The sequence below is a fragment of the Podarcis filfolensis genome (genome assembly GCF_964270895.1).
Source record: "Podarcis filfolensis genome assembly, chromosome: 5".
Taxonomy (NCBI): Eukaryota; Metazoa; Chordata; class Lepidosauria; order Squamata; family Lacertidae; genus Podarcis; species Podarcis filfolensis.
Genome location: NC_139608.1, coordinates 65,542,060 through 65,560,184, shown reverse-complemented (window position 1 = coordinate 65,560,184; position 18,125 = coordinate 65,542,060). Strand labels below are relative to the sequence as shown.

Below are 18,125 nucleotides of genomic sequence, written 5' to 3'. Positions count from 1 at the left end.
ACAACGCCCCGTTAAGACTCAAAACATTTCTTGCTTATCAGTGCTGTGCTTATTTGTCTTCTCCTTGACATTTTCTATCTAATTTTTAAAATGCAATCTTTTCACCTGTTTAATTCCTCTGAGTCTCCATGCTTTGCAGCACTCTGATTTGAAAACCAGGCAGAAGTTAATGAAAAGTATACGTTGTGTTTGCCAGTTCATCTAATTCTCATTAAAGTTCTGAATTCTTTTGGAATGTTACGCAGTTGCAGAGAGATAATGTTGTGAGACTAAGCTCTTGGACAATGTCACAAAGTGGTGAACTGACATCATGCTTGAAGAGGTAACAAGCTCAACATCTCTAAGAGCAGGCATAGGTAAACTCCAGCCCTCCAGATGTTTTGAGACTACAACTCTCATCATCCCTGACCACTGGTCCTGTTAGCTAGGGATGATGGGAATTGTAGTTCCAAAACATCTGGAGGGCCGGAGTTTGCCTATGCCTGTCTAAGAGGCTTGTGTTGAACCACTGCCACATACTTATGGTTCTCCTTTACATAATTCACTGTTATCTTTCTGTAGGACCCCTATTCTTTACTGCACTATACTGTTAGCTCTGGTTCTTGTTGTTTTTTGCTTATTGGCTTTTAATTATTATTATTAATAATAATAATAATAATAATAATAATAATAATACCCCACCCATCTGGCTGGGTTTCCCCAGCCACTCTGGGCGGCTTCCAGCAGAATATTAAAATACAATGATTCATCAAATATTAAAAGCTTCCCTAAACAGGGCTGCCTTCAGATGTCTTCTAAAAGTCCAATAGTTGTTTATTTCTTTGACATCTGATGGGAGGGCGTTCCACAGGGCAGGTGCCACTACCAAGAAGGCCCTCTGCCTGGTTCCCTGTAACTTCGCTTCTCGCAGTGAGGGAACCGCCAGAAGGCCGTCGGCGCTGGATCTCAGTGTCCTTAAAAGCTCAAAGTTACTTAAAAGCTCAAAACGTTTCAAGTAACAACATTTCCGTTTGCAATGCATTATACACACACAGTGTGCAGTGGATATCTTACATTCGTGTGCAGTGATCACGGCATTACACAGCTCTGAGAGACTGAAATCATCGTCTTATTCACAGAGGAGCTATTGTAAGACCAAATGGCCATATCACTCTTCCAGAGGGCATCAGCTGTCCTAATGAGTTCCAACTGTGATATCGAGTCTAAGATTACGTATTCACTAAAAACTGCTCCAGAGGGAAGAATAAGACTTTTAGATATAGCATGACTGGAACAATGAAAAGGCCTTATCTACTGCATGCCCTATCACAGCTCAAACCTACATGATAAATGCAGCAGGAACTTGTCCTACATTTGTATCTGATTCTTTGCTGTTCAGCAGATCAGAAGTGAACCTCATGTATACACAGCTGACTAGCTGGGGGGAAAAGCTGTCTCAAGGTTTTATAAGGATGTTTCCACTGTGCTTTCCACTATGATAAATGACAATGATAAGTTACTTCCCACCCACCCACATTACCCTTCATTTTTAATTTTTTTTTTGAAAGATCTATGCAATTACCGGTATATATTCCCACTATGCTGACTGACTTCAGGTTACGTTTTCACCACTGACAATACTAAAAGAAATGTGTGTCTGTCTATATTTTCTCTGAAAAAAAATATTTGCTTATTTACTATACAGATATATAGCCCATGCATACTTACTATCCCAGGTGGTTTATGATAATTAAAATCACAACAGTAAAATACAGCAACAGTAACATCCAAGGCTACAAACCCAGCCTGCTTTATGGAGGCAGTGGTAAAAACACCTCAGGAAACCCTCACTGGATTCAGAAAATCTAATTAATTACTGGCCAGTTGCCAGTCTCGCCTTCTTAGGCAATGTTATTTAATGGGTAATTGCAGATGAGATCTAGGGGCTCTTGGAGGAAACTGATTCTCTAGATCCATTTCAATTGGTTTTGTTTAATTTTCCCTAGATCCCCAGTAGTAAATGTTGAAATCTTACTGGGAAACAAGGGACAGTTATTCTCACCTCCCCGCCCCACCCCCGGTGATGTTTTAGTTTCCAAATAGACATGACATAGGTTTCTAATTATCAGGGTACGTTGATCTCTTGACTTTCTCTGGAATGGTGAAAAATGAGTATAACACTGCAGTCGTGCTACTTTATTAGCACCACAGCTAATGGTGCCATTTATAATTTAATTGTTTACTATCCTGGCACTGTAGAATGCGTAATCTTTTGAATAATTATTTGGAACCATTTCAATCACAGGCAAAAAATTAGCAGTTAATCATCTGCCCTGATTTCTGCTTTCTCTTCCATACATCATCAATATCTGTGATATTTCCTTAATAGTCTTACATTGTTTAACTTGTTTTTTGCTGCTCTCTTTTTGAGTGGCTGGAGCAGGAAGAGTTATTTGTTATTTTTGTAAAGTTCAGAGAAGCTGAAAGAAGACTGCTCTTTCACTAAACCTCTGCAGGAAGCTTTGGTTAATTCAGGTGGATAATGTGGTTAGTTCTATACCTCTCAGATGACTGGGGTGCAGCTGTAATCATCTGAAGTTGCCCTGAACCTCCTTCCTTGCTAAGGCTGCCATTGCCACTATTGCTCACTATAAATAGTTAAAACAAAAACAAAACAATAATAGTGAACAATAATGACGTTCAGGTGTAAGTGCTGATTATTATATGCCTAAAACTGCACCTCACACACCTGAGCGGGAAATATCAACCGGCTATGGGAACTCTAAGGTTTGTAGAAGTATGGGAAAAAAATGGGGGGGGGAACCTAAGGAGACACCTCCACCCCTAAATCAGTCCAACAAGAACTGAAAATGCTCGGCAGCCTCAGAAAGAAAAATGTTTAATTATTTTTATTTATTTTTTTCAAAACTCCAAAAATGAAAAGGAATGTAATGTAGTGTCCTATAACAGGAGCACACTATGCTGCAACCTTTTGTTGCAGGTTCCACTTGTAGTGCAACTTCAAATGACTAACTAGTTTGGGGGTCAATATGATTTAATGAGATAAATAGATAATTCTGTAATATACTTATAATAACCAATTTGTATGTCTTTTACTGAATCTGACAACTTGAGCCAGGGCTTTTTTCAGTTAGAATATCCATCTGTTAACAAGAAAAAAGATTAATATCTTATTTCTGAAAGATCAGAGAATTGCTTTTTATCAATAATACTTTATGTGCTGTCTCCTTTATTCTGAATTTGAATCAGTGACCCATCACTTAATATGAACAAATGGAGCTGTCAAGTGTAAAAACTAGCACAAAAGGAAACTGTTGAGCCCCACAAGCAGCACTCTTTATTTTCTTCAGAGAGAAGGTGTGTGTGTGTGTGTTTGCATACTGATTATTTGGGAAGGGGGGTGGGGAATAATGCAAGAGCAAGTGTTATCACGTGCCAGTGACTGACTTGAATGGGAAGGCATGCAAACACAGCAGAGACACACAGGTAGCAATACTGTAAAGATATGAATCCACACATTTACAGATGCAGTGTATGAGCATGCAAGACATTGTTTTAAACATCAATATCATGTGCTTTTTGAAGAGCAGGATGCAAAAAGTGCAGTGACCTTTCAAAATCCAACTGAGTACCTCTCGGGCAAAAATATATATATGGATTGCTCCACTTCCAAATGTCATTACCCTATTGTAATATTACACTGCAGTACCACTACCATTAGGGATGCGTGTGGCGCTGTGGGTTAAACCACAGAGCCTAGGACTTGCCGATCAGAAGGTCGGTGGTTCAAATCCCCACGACGGGGTGAGCTCCCATTGCTCGGTTCCTGCTCCTGCCAACCTAGCAGTTCGAAAGCACGTCAAAGTGCAAGTAGATAAATAGGTACTTCTTCGGCTGGAAGGTAAACGGTGTTTCAGTGCCCTGCTCTAGTTCACCAGAAGTGGCTTAGTCATGCTGGCCACATGACCCGGAAGCTGTACGCCACCTCCCTCAGCCAATAAAGCGAGATGAGGGCTGCAACCCCAGAGTCGGTCACAACTGGACCTAATGGTCAGGGGTCCCTTTACCTTTCTACCACTACCATTGGGCAATACATGAGATGCACTGCATTTAAGGCCTCCTTGTTTCCTGTACAACAAGCCTAATTGCCATTGATATGTTTAATCTATGCAACCTTCAAGACTCAAGTCATGCAATTTGCATGTACCAGGCCATTAAGGAACAACTGATCATGCAGATGCTGTCCTCCCCACCCCCCCACCCCCTGCAAGCTGTGTGTTAGTTAGCAGAAGAAATAGCAGAGTTGGGTGGTGGAGGTTATAGGAGGTGTTAGATCACACAGGAAAAAATGTGTCCATTTTGAAAAAAACAGAGGTCGGGGAGGGGGGGAGCAGACAGATGGGGAAGAAGGGCGGAGCCAGCACTCCAGGCATAGGCCATGCAGGGCAGAGATGTCTGGGAATCCAATACTGGGCTGCTGTGAAGGACATGATCCTCCTGAGATGTGAATGCTGTGAAATCTCTCTCTTTTGAAAGCTTCCAGTGTACATATGTGTAAATAAATCATATTTCAAAGATGCTGCAGACTCCGCCACACCTCATTTTCCCCAAAGGAACACCCTGATTGAGTGTCAATACCCCTTGGTACGGTATCTTGTGCACTGCTCTGCAGAGGTTGGGGTGGCCAGTAACAATATTTTACTGGCATTTGAGAAAGCTTACAAAAAACTATTTACAAAAAGACAGAAACAAAACACAAAGCATACTTAAAATAACACAGAAGACCCAGCTAGATCCCAAAATCCCTTGCAAGCAGACTGACACCTCACTTCTTTAGGAAGACTAATGAGGAGCACTGATGAATTTCTTCCGGTACCAAAGCTACAGAGCCAGAACTGTAATGGTCCGGCTCTTTGCAGAACTTTAAAGTTACTCTGGAAGGTGAGAACAAGGTTTTAACATGCAACAGTTAAAGAGAAATGGTCCGCCAGAACTGACAAACTTTTCGAGAGTATTTCAGGTTGCATTTTTGAAGCTGAATGCTTAACATTATCATTGTTTCCATACGGTTGCCATTCCTTCTTACCAGCTGCATATTCAGAGTTGCAACAAATAAGCCAAGTTGTCTTTAGACAGAATAGACAGATGTTCCAGCCAGTTTCAGAGGCAATAGCAATAATGTAAATGTGTTAGTCAATAATGTTTCTTAAATAAGCTCTCTGCACTTCAAGGAATTGCATGTGTTTATCTAGAACTAGCAGAAACGCCTCCAAATGCTAACTGGTGACCTCCCTGTCAGAGCGAAGGAATATCAAGCTAATTTCAATTATGACTGCCATTCAGTTATTTATGCATTAATGAGCGAGTGAAATTACAATGAAGTCACTTGTTAGCATTCCAAGTGGCATTGTGCACAAAGTCATTGCCTACAGAAGATGCATAATTGCCATCAGTTGAAACATCCATGGGGTGGAGGTGGGGAGGGATGAAACAAGTACAAAATTACTAACAAATATACTGCCAATTTCTCTTCAGAATTTCTCATTTCAGGATGACAATAGTTCTGGCCTCACCACCACTCCAGTTTAATGAGGAAAGAGAGTTGCTGTTAAATATCAGACACAAAACAACATCTTGGGAAGGAGGTGGATGAGAAGGGAGATGCTGTGAGGAATAATAGGTGTAACAGCACTGGCTGGCTAGACACATTAACAGTTTCTAGCCTGTTTGCCCTAAGTATGTGCAAAAAGAAGGGCATGCAAACAATGAAAAAATAAATGAGACTCTATATCTTTATCACAGCAACACTTCTATTCTCCACCAGCTCCTTTAGCTCATCTACTAGAGTCATCTAAGTTTTTTAAAATGCATTTTTTCCCTAATTTGAATAGGAAATGTAACAGTTTCAATTGCAGAAGCTTTTGAGAACTGAAGGAGGGCGGGTGCAGAATCTATTGACTGAACTTCCGAAACACAGATTCTGCAAACTGTCATATATCTAAACCACTTACTGTAAAACACAGTTGTTGACATATGAAACATGAATTTCTATAGCATGCCATGATACACTCACTCTTCAAAGACTACCTTGGAAAGAACAAACGTTCCTCAAAAATGTGTAGACCTGGAGCGTTTTTGTTTCTTTTTACAGATACGAGCACTTCACAAAACTACTAACTGACCAAAATGCGTCTGGACTGAATATCAGTATTTGTCAACATTATGACTTTAGGATTAAACTCCAAAATATCCTTACTTTTGACGGTGGCTGTCCGGGTACAGTTGTAAAGGATAGCGAGTTCCCCAAATACCTTGCCAGGTCCCATGGTGCACAGTTTCACACCTTCCTTTGTCACTTCAACCTTTCCATCTGTGAACAAAGAACAGTTCCACATCACAAACATTTTATATCATTTAGAATTTGTCCTGCATAACATTTCATGAGCATGAACTGCTGTAACAAGAGTGGGGAATTTGTGGCCCTTCAGATGGTGCTTCCATCATTCCTGACTATTGACCATGCTGGCTGGGGGTGATGGAGTTGGAGTCTAACAACATCTAGATGATCACAGCTTCCCCATCCCTGCCCTCTCACTTTGCATATATGGTGAAGAAATCAATGCTTTACAGTGTAAGTATGCTTTGTTTTCCATTTCTTTAATCTTTCAATCTGTAGTTGAGGGAGGCACTTCCACATACATATACATTCTACATATCCAGAAATGAGCCTCAAGTGGTATAAAACCAAAAGCGGATAAGCTTATAAGATTGGGTAACTGTGCGTTAAACAACCAACAACCGTAGACACTAATTCTTAAAGTTGCAAAATTCTTAGGGAGACCAGATTGAATGGTAACAGTTCAGGGAGAAAGGGAGCCAAACAAGGCTGATATCTCAGCCTAGCTGATTGAGTGACCCCAGCGATCCCAACTCTCCCTCTGCTGTTGCAATGGTGAATGGCAGCTGAAAAGTGACCATTGAGGGAGTGGAGTCAAGTGCAGCTAGACTGAGCAGAACCAGCCTAGCTGTCCCTTTTCCTACTGATTCTTAAGAGCAGCCTTTCCACCAGGCTGCAGCAGAGCCTGCAGCACTTTCTCAGCAGAGTCCGTGGAATGGGCCCTAGTTCCCACCCCCACTCCCTAAATAAACATATTCCTTGGCTGCCAAAGATGTAGACTCATAGTGTAAGAATCTGGATACATCATTAGGGAATTACTTTTTACTAATTCCAGGGACTGTAGTAAATAAAACAGACACTGAAAAAGTCTAGCCTCCCACTTTTTTTCTGAACTTGAAAAGATTGGACACTGACATCTTCCCAGAAAGCACAAAACTCACATATTTTTTAGTTAAATGTCATGATCCTCAGTTCAGCAAGCCCTCTTCTTATAAAGCAATCTAAGCAACTAATTTTGGTCATTTTAAAAGGGGGGAAATCCTAATCCTTGTGAACATTCATCCATGAAGAAAGAAGCTGTTCTCAAAAGAAATTATTTTGACCCATTTCCATTGCATAATTGGCATTTGTATTCGCATTCAAAACAATTAAACTAATTTTATCATGTCTTTAAATTAAATTAAAGTAATTTTATCATGTCTAAAATGAGGCATTTCATATCTAGAGGCAGAAAGAAGCCATGGCCAATCTGTCTAATTCAAAGTGGCATGATACACCAATGTATTTGTGTGCCTTAGGTTTGACTACCAAAAATGCAAGTTCCTTAGAGCCCACTTAATGTGGAGTTGCCCAATCACTGCCCCTTTCTGATCAATTTTTTTTTTTGAGTAAATATGTTCTGCAGTTCTTCATAATTGAGGGAATTAATGTTACATCTGTGTAGACTTCAAAGACCTGTGACCTCCCAACCAACCAGCAAATCCGGCTTTTCAGGCACTCACTAAATATATAATTATCCACCACTGCAAGAGCAAATCTATACCAATCACAATAAATTAGTGGCAGATATATTGCAACAGGCAGCCATGGAATATTTCCATCTTTACAAAATTGAGTAACCCAGGTAAATTCAAATACACTGGGAGATCATTTCTGAAGCTATATATATTTTAGACAGTCTCCAGACTGCACTTACAGAAACACTGCGTACACAAGGAAACACTTGAGTACATGCAGGACCAAAAGGGTTCTTGGGTGAAGCATCAATGTGCTTAATGGCAGCCACATGTTCAAAGGTCTTTCCACAAAACGCAAGGTAAGGATGCCCCTTATCAAGCACTGAATAGCACCAGCCATTGCTTGCTGGAGAATTCATGTGTGCAACCTCTGTCTTATGAATTTCCCAACCTCTATGTCTTACCAATATTATATAGCCTATATTTGGGCAGGGATAGCCTAACCTCTGTTGTCTACACTCTGCTGATCTCTAGGTAAAATTACTGCAATGCATTACACATGGGGTTGCCTTTGAAGATGGTTAGGAAACTGAAGCTGGTATATAACTTGGTGGTCAGGTTCCACACCAGGGCAAGATTGTCTGAGCACATAACACAAATCCTGGCTCAGCTGCTAGGCTACAAATTAGTTTTCAGGCCCAATTCAAAGTGCTGGACCTTGTGCATCTCAGGATCCCAATACTACAAGGACCAACTCTCCTCATATTAACTGACCCAGAACATCCAATCGTCATCTTAGGCCCTTCTCTGTGTGCCTCCCTCCATGGAAGGGTCCAGAGGCTGGCAACATGAGAACGGACCTTTTCAATGATGGCTCCCTGTTTGTGGAATGCCCTCCTCAGGGAGACTCACCTGTCACCATCATTGCATATATTTCGGTAATAGGCAAAAACGTTTCTTTTCTGCCAGGCCTTTGGCTTTTGATTATCTGTAGCTTCCTTGAGTGGATGGGATTTTTTTTAATCCTGCCTTTTAAAAATATGAACACCATATATATATATATATTATATATATATATATATATATATATATAGTTTACATTGTAACATATGTGTTTAGTGTTGTAAGTCGCTTTGCACTTTTGTAAGAAAAGCAACCAATAAGCTTAATTGGGGGGGGTAGCAATAACCCCATCAGTTATTCGGTATAGCAGCTGTCTCCCCGTCCTGCATAGATTCACTAGGCAGTGTACATTCAAACTATATGGGCACACTAAGTCTATGCACAATTTGTCTGCCCATAGTAATTGTTCCTGTAGTGAGAGCTTGTCGCTTGAAGGCAGGGCTTACTGCTTGCACACACATACACATGCTTCGTGTAAAGAATGTCTGAAGACCTCTGTAGGAAACTGATCAACTTTTTGATGATTAGATATGCATATTTCTACAGTTAACAGTAATTTGAAAGCACTCCAGTTACAATAGTTAGTACCCTGATCTCTTTAAAAATATGCCTGAGGGTAAAATAATCCTGCAATTTTTTAAAATAAAAATATATATCAAAATCCTTGTTAGCTCATTTATTATATACTATTCTGCAAGTTCCAAAAATATGTTGTACCAGTCAGGAGTCAAGCAATCAGAACAGAACTGCCATAGGGCAATTTCTGCCATTGTAGAGCTGGTGGGGGGGTAGATTTTCATTGCCTGCATCCTTACATTAGGCTTTCCAGATAAACAACAGAATTTTGCATAATTAAGGTCCCTTGTTTAAAACTGCCAGAAGCTTGGAACAAATGAATATAATCATTAACTCACTAAGTCAGGAGACTGCACAAATAATGTTGGACATCACAGGCCCCAACAGCACTCAGAGAAAGAAGAAAATAGCAATACAGTCACAAACTACCAGTAATGAACATTTTCATTAGGGAAGATAGTATGTAGACTATTATTTCAGGATCCAGGTCCCAGGGAGAGCTGCTGCAGCTGCTGCGTTTTGACTACTGAGAAATGCTGATGTTTCTGGCTTGGCAAAATAGCCAAAGAATTTCAAGGAAGGCAAATTACTTCAGTAAGGGATGGTGAATTTTATCAAAGTATATGAAAGTATATGAACACCACTACCTCCCCAAGAACTAAACAGCACATGGAGTTAATCATGTGGTTTGCCCTCAAGTGGAAGATTTTTCTTTGCAAAATTCACAAGGAGGCATATTCGTATCAAGTTGGGTATTTTGAAGGGCCTGCGAATATACTGGAAAGTGACATCTCTGTTCCACTCTATTTGGTGAAGTCTGCTTGCTCAATCCAAATACAAGCTCTGATCCTCAAAAACCCTAACTCAATATGGAGGCAAAATCGCACATTCTCTTGTCCTCCACAATGAAAGCGAAAATAAACTAAGGGCTGCTTTTTTCGGTTACGGTGTGAACATTTGGTACTTTTAGCACATTCAGTCCATCCAATTAAAAATTAAATAACATCCTTAGCCGAATTGCACTTGTGTTTCTCTCATAAATTGGTCTATAAACTAAACAGCCCTATCACATTCTCATTTATTGTAAGGATATTTCCCCCCTTCCAATAATTAAATGGCCATTTTCTCCTTCTTGCAAGCAGGGAGAAGGAAAAACAGATTAACAGACTCTGAGAATGTCAATTTTATAATGGCCAATAATCTAATGGTTTATTACTAACTTCCAGTTTTGCTGTTTAGGGTTAATATAGTTTTATGAAATCGAAACACTTATTGAGATCATTTTGATTTAAAAGCACCTTTATCAATATATAGCATCTTTATTCTGGTTGGATTAGCAAAATAATTCTACTAATGTTGCTGCTATAATACAGGCCTGTACAGCTTGTAACCCACAAAATTAGATGCAGTCTATGAGCTATGTATTGCTTCCTCACTGATAATGACAATTCCCCACTCTTCACCCAGGGGTTTTTTTTGGGGGGGGAGCACTTCCCTACATGCACTGATATTGGCTGAAACCTTGCTCTGAAGCCCAGACCAACAACTACATCAGACATGAACTTTTCAGTGATGACACTATCACTGTGGATCTGTCTTCGAGAGAAGGTTACCACTCTCAACTGTTTTTTAACTTTTCAGAAACTAACTCTGCACTGGTGTTGCTCTGAGCATCACACACAAAGTCCTGCCAGTCAAAATGGAAAAATTGGGGGAAGGGCTTTTTTCTTTGACAACAACTCCCTGTTTGTAGGGGGGTTGCGTTCCAGGTTCTCAATGATAGAATTTTATGTGCTATAATGTGCTTACTCACACACATACAGAAATACAGATAGAAACCCTACTTCCTCTTCTCACCAACCTATTAGCTGCAGCAGCATAAAGTCTCCTCAGTTTAGTGACAGCTATTTTTCTTTTAGGAAGAAGCTCCACCCTGGAAAGAGTCTTGATTTGACACTGAGTATGCCTTGCAAAAACATTGTCTGAAATATAGAGATAGCAATAATCTAAGTTGATTCAAATCATCATAAGTAGGAAACATCTTATCTCCCATATGTGCAGATGATACTTCCACATTTAAATCTTTCTACGTGTCCAAAGCTCACAAATCAGGGACTAGGCTTCTTTCACCATGTTTTTCCTGCATAGTTTGCCAACATTCCTGATAGACCTATTTAGTTCCTTTTCCAGAAATTTACTTGTACAAAAGAGATGGGACCTCACACACCCATTCCACCAGGGCCCCTGGCAAAATAGCAACTCTTGGGTCACCTTTATGTAATACATTTTGGGGGAGGAATGAGGGGGCGATACTCAGATAGCAATAAAGGTGCCATAGGCAGCAGCACAGCATGGATGCCATGGGCATAAAAAAGGGTGCTGGTGCTCCGTACCTGCGAGTACTGTCACAAAAGGCCCACTCTTTACGCATTTTTTGCTGACATTTCTTCCACTTTTATTTTGTTCATTTTTTATTGCCTCTGACATCATTAATACTTAAGCAGCAATCCAGAAGCCCCCTGATGTTTCAAAACCGTTCAATACATGGCATGTTAAGGAGGAATGAGTTCACTAAATGACGCACACCACTTGAGACTGAGTCCTGAGACTTTTAAGAGGTAACAATTTCAGATTTTTCAGCCCCCAAAGCTATATTACTGAAGGTATGCAAAGCTGAAATCTAATCTTATGAAGTCTAGAGGGGGAAAGGATTTACAATATATAAAGGAAATAGGAGAGCTGAGCCTCAAAATCTGCAGGCAGAAGCCTGGGGGCACACAACAGAATTGGCAGCTATCTGGGAATACATACAAACACATAGTTAAAGTTGTCTTGCTGTTGAAAAATTCTACTGCAAAGCTTAGATGAGAGGAGTGCACTAAAGATAGAGGTGAAGAAAAGTATTCGGGGGACACCAAATGCCCATTGAAGAAAGATGCTCTTCAGTAATTAGTAGATGGAAGGCAATATAAAAAGAAGAGTTTCTGAGAACTTGATATCACAATGATCTGCTTTATGATTCATTTATATTTTACTAAACGAGTGCAGAAAGAAGAAACATCATAGTGCATCTGCAGCAGCACAACCGCACGCTTTCATCTGCTCCAGCTGCAACGAAACATGTCTCTCCTGTATCGGTCTCTATGGCCACAGCAGGCAGTATAACCTTCCAACAGTTTGACTTCTCTCCCCAAAGATGCATTCCTAAATTGTCTCCCAAGATAACAGATGCCAACAACTATGGGGAAGGGCTATAGCTCTGTGACAAAGCATCTGCTGTGCACGGAGAATATCCCAATTTCAATCCTTTGCACCTCCAGGCAGGGCTGAACAACTTTAGCCCAGGATAACAACTAAGGACAACCTTGCCCTGCAAAGCCAAAGCTGATCACTGAGATCATATGGGGAAGCACTAACTGTAGTCCCCCATGGACCAGTAGCATGACTCACGCCAATATGGAGTTTTTGGATTTCATAGAACTCCCGCCCAACAAATCAGGCAGGCACTGTCTTTGCTCAGTTTCAGATGCCTGGTTAAAACTGTTTTATTCCAGGGGTCCTTTGCACCATGAATGCTGCTCTGATTATTTAATTCCCCAATTATTAATTTATGTTTTAAATGTTCTATATTGTTTGTTTTTATTTTGTCAGCTGCTTTGGGACTAAAATAGTGAAAAGCAGGGCATTGTATACATTGCAAAAATAAATAAATTCTCAGCACAATAAACCATAGTTCATAATGACATCCGAATGCAGCCAGTATGGCTTTGAATACCAGATGCTATGGCAGAAAGTTATTGTCACCTTTATAATTGGCCTGCGAGTGCTATTGAGGCATTAGCTGGTTGCTGTTAGGAATAGAATGGTAGACTAAGGAAATCTTGCTCTGACCTTTGCCCTGGCTATACTGTCATCTGAGGCCAGAGGTCATACTATGGCAATGCAAGCTATTGCTAGAAGAGATGCAAGTTCTTTCAGGCCTCCTGCAAATTGCCACAGGGAGCAGGCACACATTATGACCACTGATTTCAGAGAAGAGGAGGAGCCTTTGTGAAGTACAGTGGTACCTTGGTTCTCAAATTTAATCCGTTCTGGAAGTCCATGTCAGTATATGAGAACATCACAGCTGCAAACAGCCAGCTTGTTGACATCACATGATGCGGCTATCTGTGGGAAAGAATTTCCCAGGAAGTTCACAGGCTGGGAAAGGCTCTGTGAAGAGTGTAATTTGAAACCTTCCGTTTGCGCATGTACAGGAAGTGTGTCTGACTTGCTAGAAGAACTGAACTGAAAGGACGTGTTTTTCTCTAGTGCTGTAGACAGAAATAAAAGAATGTAAAATAGACGTTTCTGTCTGTCTCCTTTTCCCTGCTAGGGAAGAAGCAGGAGGAGGGGGTGTGCATTTACCCACGCTTGGGAAAATGTCGCCTATCAAAATCTCCCTGGTCTGTCTGGATGTCAGCCAGAGGAGGTTACCGGTATGCAAGCTCCGAGGACAGTGAGAGGGGCCAGCCTCTGTGGAGGGGGCTTGCAAACCAACAGTCCATTCCTAAACGAAAGCATTCCAAAACCAAGGCGCGCTTTCCCATAGAAAGTAGTGCAAAATGGATTAATCCATTCCAGACTTTTAAAAACCACCCCTAAAACACCAATTTAACATGAATTTTACTACCTAACAAGACCATTGATCCATATAGTGAAAGCAATAAACACTGTACTGCAGTCACACAATCAATCAATCAATCAATCAATCAATTGCTGAACTGGGTTCCATCCACACAGTCACAAAAACAAAACAAAAAAGCCACAAAAACAAAAACACAAAATAAATAGCAAAAATAGACAGACCTCAGCGTAACACTCAAAACGGAAGTGTGGCACTCAAATCAGAAGCTTAACACTCAAAACGGAGCACATTTGGCTTCTGAAAAAAGTTTGCAAACCGGAACACTTACTTCTAGGTTTGCATTGTTTGCGTTCCAAGTTGTTTGAGTGCCAAGGCGTTTGAGAACCAAGGTACCACTGTACCATGAAGAGTGATGCCCAGTCCATTTAATTATCATGTTAAGCCTATTCCTATTCCTATTTTACTTGAAAACAAAAACTAGGAGGCAGTTACTGTCCTGTTCTAATTCAAAACATACACATAAAATCATTCCTTTTTGGAAACCCATTAAATACTAATGCAGTTGGTTAGAGCACGGTGCTGATAATGCCAAGGTTGCAGGTTCGATCCCCACATGGGACAGCTGGCATATTCTTGCAATGCAGGGGGTTGGACTAGATCATGGGTAGGCAAACTAAGGCCCGGGGGCCAGATCCAGCCCAGCCGCCTTCTAAATCTGGCCCCCGGATGGTCTGGGAATCAGTGTGTTTTTACATGAGTAGAATGTGTGCTTTTATTTAAAATGCATCTCTGGGTTATTCATGGGGCATAGGAATTTGTTCATTTCCCCCCAAAAAATATAGTCTGGCTCCCCACAAGGTCTGAGGGACAGTGGACCGGCCCCCTGCTGAAAAAGTTTGCTGACCCCTGGACTAGATGATCCTCAGGGTCTCTTCGAACTCTATGATCCTATGGAGTGCTCCCTGATGTGGGTGTTGAATAACATGGAGGGCTACGGCCAGCCAGTTCAAATATTTATTTATCAAATTCATAACTCAAGCTATCTATAGAAACATACAACCTACCTAATAAAAACATCCTGACATGAAATAAAGTAATTAATTAAAATAAACACTGTCATATTTGAACAATTGTTAATAAATGCATTCTACCTGGGTCAGATAGTTTTCCTACAATCCATTTTAGCTCTCTGATCCAACCTTAAGGGAGATCTTGGTGTTAACTCTTCATATATTAAATGCTTACTAGCCCTTTATACAATATCACATCAGCTCATTTTCAGAAAAATAAATGCATTTGTAACTAAAGGACAAAAGCACCCCTTGATTTATTTTGGAAGTACCTAGATTGCTTATGTCACTCAAGAGATCTGATTACTTTCTGAACACTATCTCAAGTGTCTCTGATAATCACCTAAAATACAAGATTCATTATGTTCATCAGTCCTAAACAGCTGTTGGATTATACCATTCAAATTTATATTTTAACCACAACAGCCATTCTTTTCCCTTTCGGGGTTATGCTCTTCATTTCCTGGCTTTTCAATGTGTCTTATAAATTTGTTGAAGGCTTTACAAATAAATAAATAAATCAGGCATTAGAAATTATAGCCCCATGAAATATTAGAGCTGACCATCCACGGCAACTTTAATTAATTCATTTTGTTACAATGGAGCACATGTTTAGTATTTGCTGTGCTGAACAAGGAGGGGGGAACACGTTGCAGTCCCTCATTATGACGGACAATGAAACACGGCCAAAGGTGGTGATTATCCCTTTGACAAGGACAATGACGTTCTTCTCACATTTATGGACAATCATGTTGGCAGAACAATGAATACATTTTAACTTATAGCAGATATGAAGTAGTTGCCCTGTTGTGTAACTTCTCAGATACCAGACAAGCAAACTTGGCAAAACAAGCCAAAACTACAACTCTTCTAATCTCATTCTAAACCATTGAGTAGGATAGCTGTGGCTGGTAGGAGGAGGAGGAATTTAGAAAGAGATGGAGGGCACATCTTAGCCCCCTCCCCATTGCACAAATCCCATCCAATAGTGTCTATGAAACTATATTTTACTCTGAGTAGACCCGTTGAAATTAATAAACATGACTAAATTAGGTCCATTGATTTCAGTGGTTCTTCTCTGATTAAAACTTAGTCGAATACCACCGCCCCATATGTTGTTGAAACAGCACTACTAGATTTTATTGCCTCACATCTTTACACCAATTTTTTTATGTGATACAATGCATAAATACTGATCTATAATCACTCTTATTTTTCATTGTCCCTCTACAATGCGTGCAAAGAAAGCTGCTCCTTCGCTAAATACTGTTTTCACATGCTGTAAAATGGAGAGCAGAAAACAATTTGATAAGTTAAACCTTTGTTTCTGGGACGGAGTGCATGCCAGGCACAGGAAGTGATGACTTTTACAACAGAGAGATCACCACCCAACAGTGAAAACGTAAGAGAGTTAAAAAAGATATATATATATATCAGGAGGAACTGCAGGAGGTTGTGAGTGGGTGCTCACAAAGTCAAATTGTTAAACAGAAAAAGTAACTATTGATATTGTGTAGCAACAGTTGTATCCAGTGTATACAAGTTTTCAATCTCAGGTGTCTGAAACTAAGAAGGCAAATTGCATTTTAATTAAGTGTGCAACCAAGTATACATTGAACAAGCTTCACAAAGCAAACTTTTATACCAATAATGTTGCAATTTGTCATATTGCTAGTTAATCCAATACCTTTGATATTTAATATCTGAAATGCGTACTTTTTATTATCTTTTGATTTGTTTGTAACATTGACTTAATATTATTAAACAGGTGATTGAACTCCAAGGACATCATGTGAATCTGAACACCACTGGCATTAAACAATGGAAACATTGACATGTTCAGTTCAGTTTCCTGACTATGGGAATCATTTACGATAAACATAAAAAAGCAATATCATTAAGACTGAGGCAAATAATCAGATTAGAGTATAAGGAGTTATTAAAAATCACTCACTCATCCTGTGCTAAGTTATGCCATGCAACAACTTTCAAAGGCCTAACCCAGAGAAAACTGTATCATTTCCAACTGAATTAAGTAACTTGGAATAAAACATACTGATTTCATAAACAAAGTGTTAACACTGCAGCAAAAAAATACAGTGTTAGCAAAGGTCTAGGAAATTGCTACCAATCCAAGAAAAATATATTATCTAACAATGCTGAAAGTGATTTAAATTACAGAGGCTGGTGAAGATCAGAGAGTAATGCAAAGAATAGTACTTAATAGCCAGTATCGTATTGGAACAAAATCCATAAAACATGAACAATACACATTCTCAAAAATATGATTAAAGCTACTGTTGCTTCTAAGCCATGAACTTTCTACCCTATAGCCAGCATGATATTTTGACTTCCTGTTTTCTTTTCTGCCCAGAGTTCTGTACCTTATCTTGATTTTTTTCTTAACTGTTTCCTATAGACCGCTTCCCCTGTAAATAGAAGCAATTGCCATAAGCTTCTGAAATAATAACATATTAATCAATTGCAAATGTGGCTTTCATTTATTATTGGTGAAACTGAGATAAGACTCACTTGGGGAAACTGTATTTTTTGTGATTTGACATATATTACCTTTAGATGCCATCTGATCTTCATCTATTTCAGGGTAGTGAGACAGAAACAGTGTTTCAGTAGCTGGTAGTGGGTCTTTCTTTCTTTCTTTCTTTCTTGAACTTAAATGACTTCGAAGGGTGGTAGATCACTGCCAGTTTTTGGTAGATCACAGCCTACTTGAGGTTGGACGTGCCTGCTTTAAACCATACAGCTATGGTGGCGGAAATGGGAGAAATGACACTCTAAATCAGGGATGTCCAACTCCCAAGAGATTGCAATCTACTCCCAGATAGAAAAAAGGATGATCTACCCATTTGGGGGATGATAACCCAAAGTTGTTGAACTTTTTTTAGGAGGGCATTTTTTTTGGGGGGGGCAAATTTGTGCGAATGAAGGGAAGAGAGAGGTAGCAGGGCCAGATGCTCTTTTCCCCTGTTGAGGCAAGTGAGCCCACAATCGACTAATATCACCCAGTGGTCAACCGGTTGGACATCCCTGCTCTAAATAATCTTCATTGAACTATCTCCCTACTTATCGATCTG

The 18,125-nt window shown here is 39.9% G+C and overlaps 1 protein-coding gene across 11 annotated transcripts in view; it reads right to left on the bottom strand.

The window, feature by feature from the left end:
- The window catches only part of PRKG1 (protein kinase cGMP-dependent 1), a 668,505-nt gene that overhangs the window by 311,867 nt on the left and 338,513 nt on the right, over nt 1-18,125 (bottom strand). For all 11 annotated transcript variants that reach the window (XM_083614092.1, XM_083614085.1, XM_083614091.1 and 8 more), the window contains one exon: nt 6,257-6,370. In XM_083614092.1, coding sequence (XP_083470218.1) covers nt 6,257-6,370 — 114 coding nt within the window. The remainder of the gene's footprint in view (nt 1-6,256; nt 6,371-18,125) is intronic.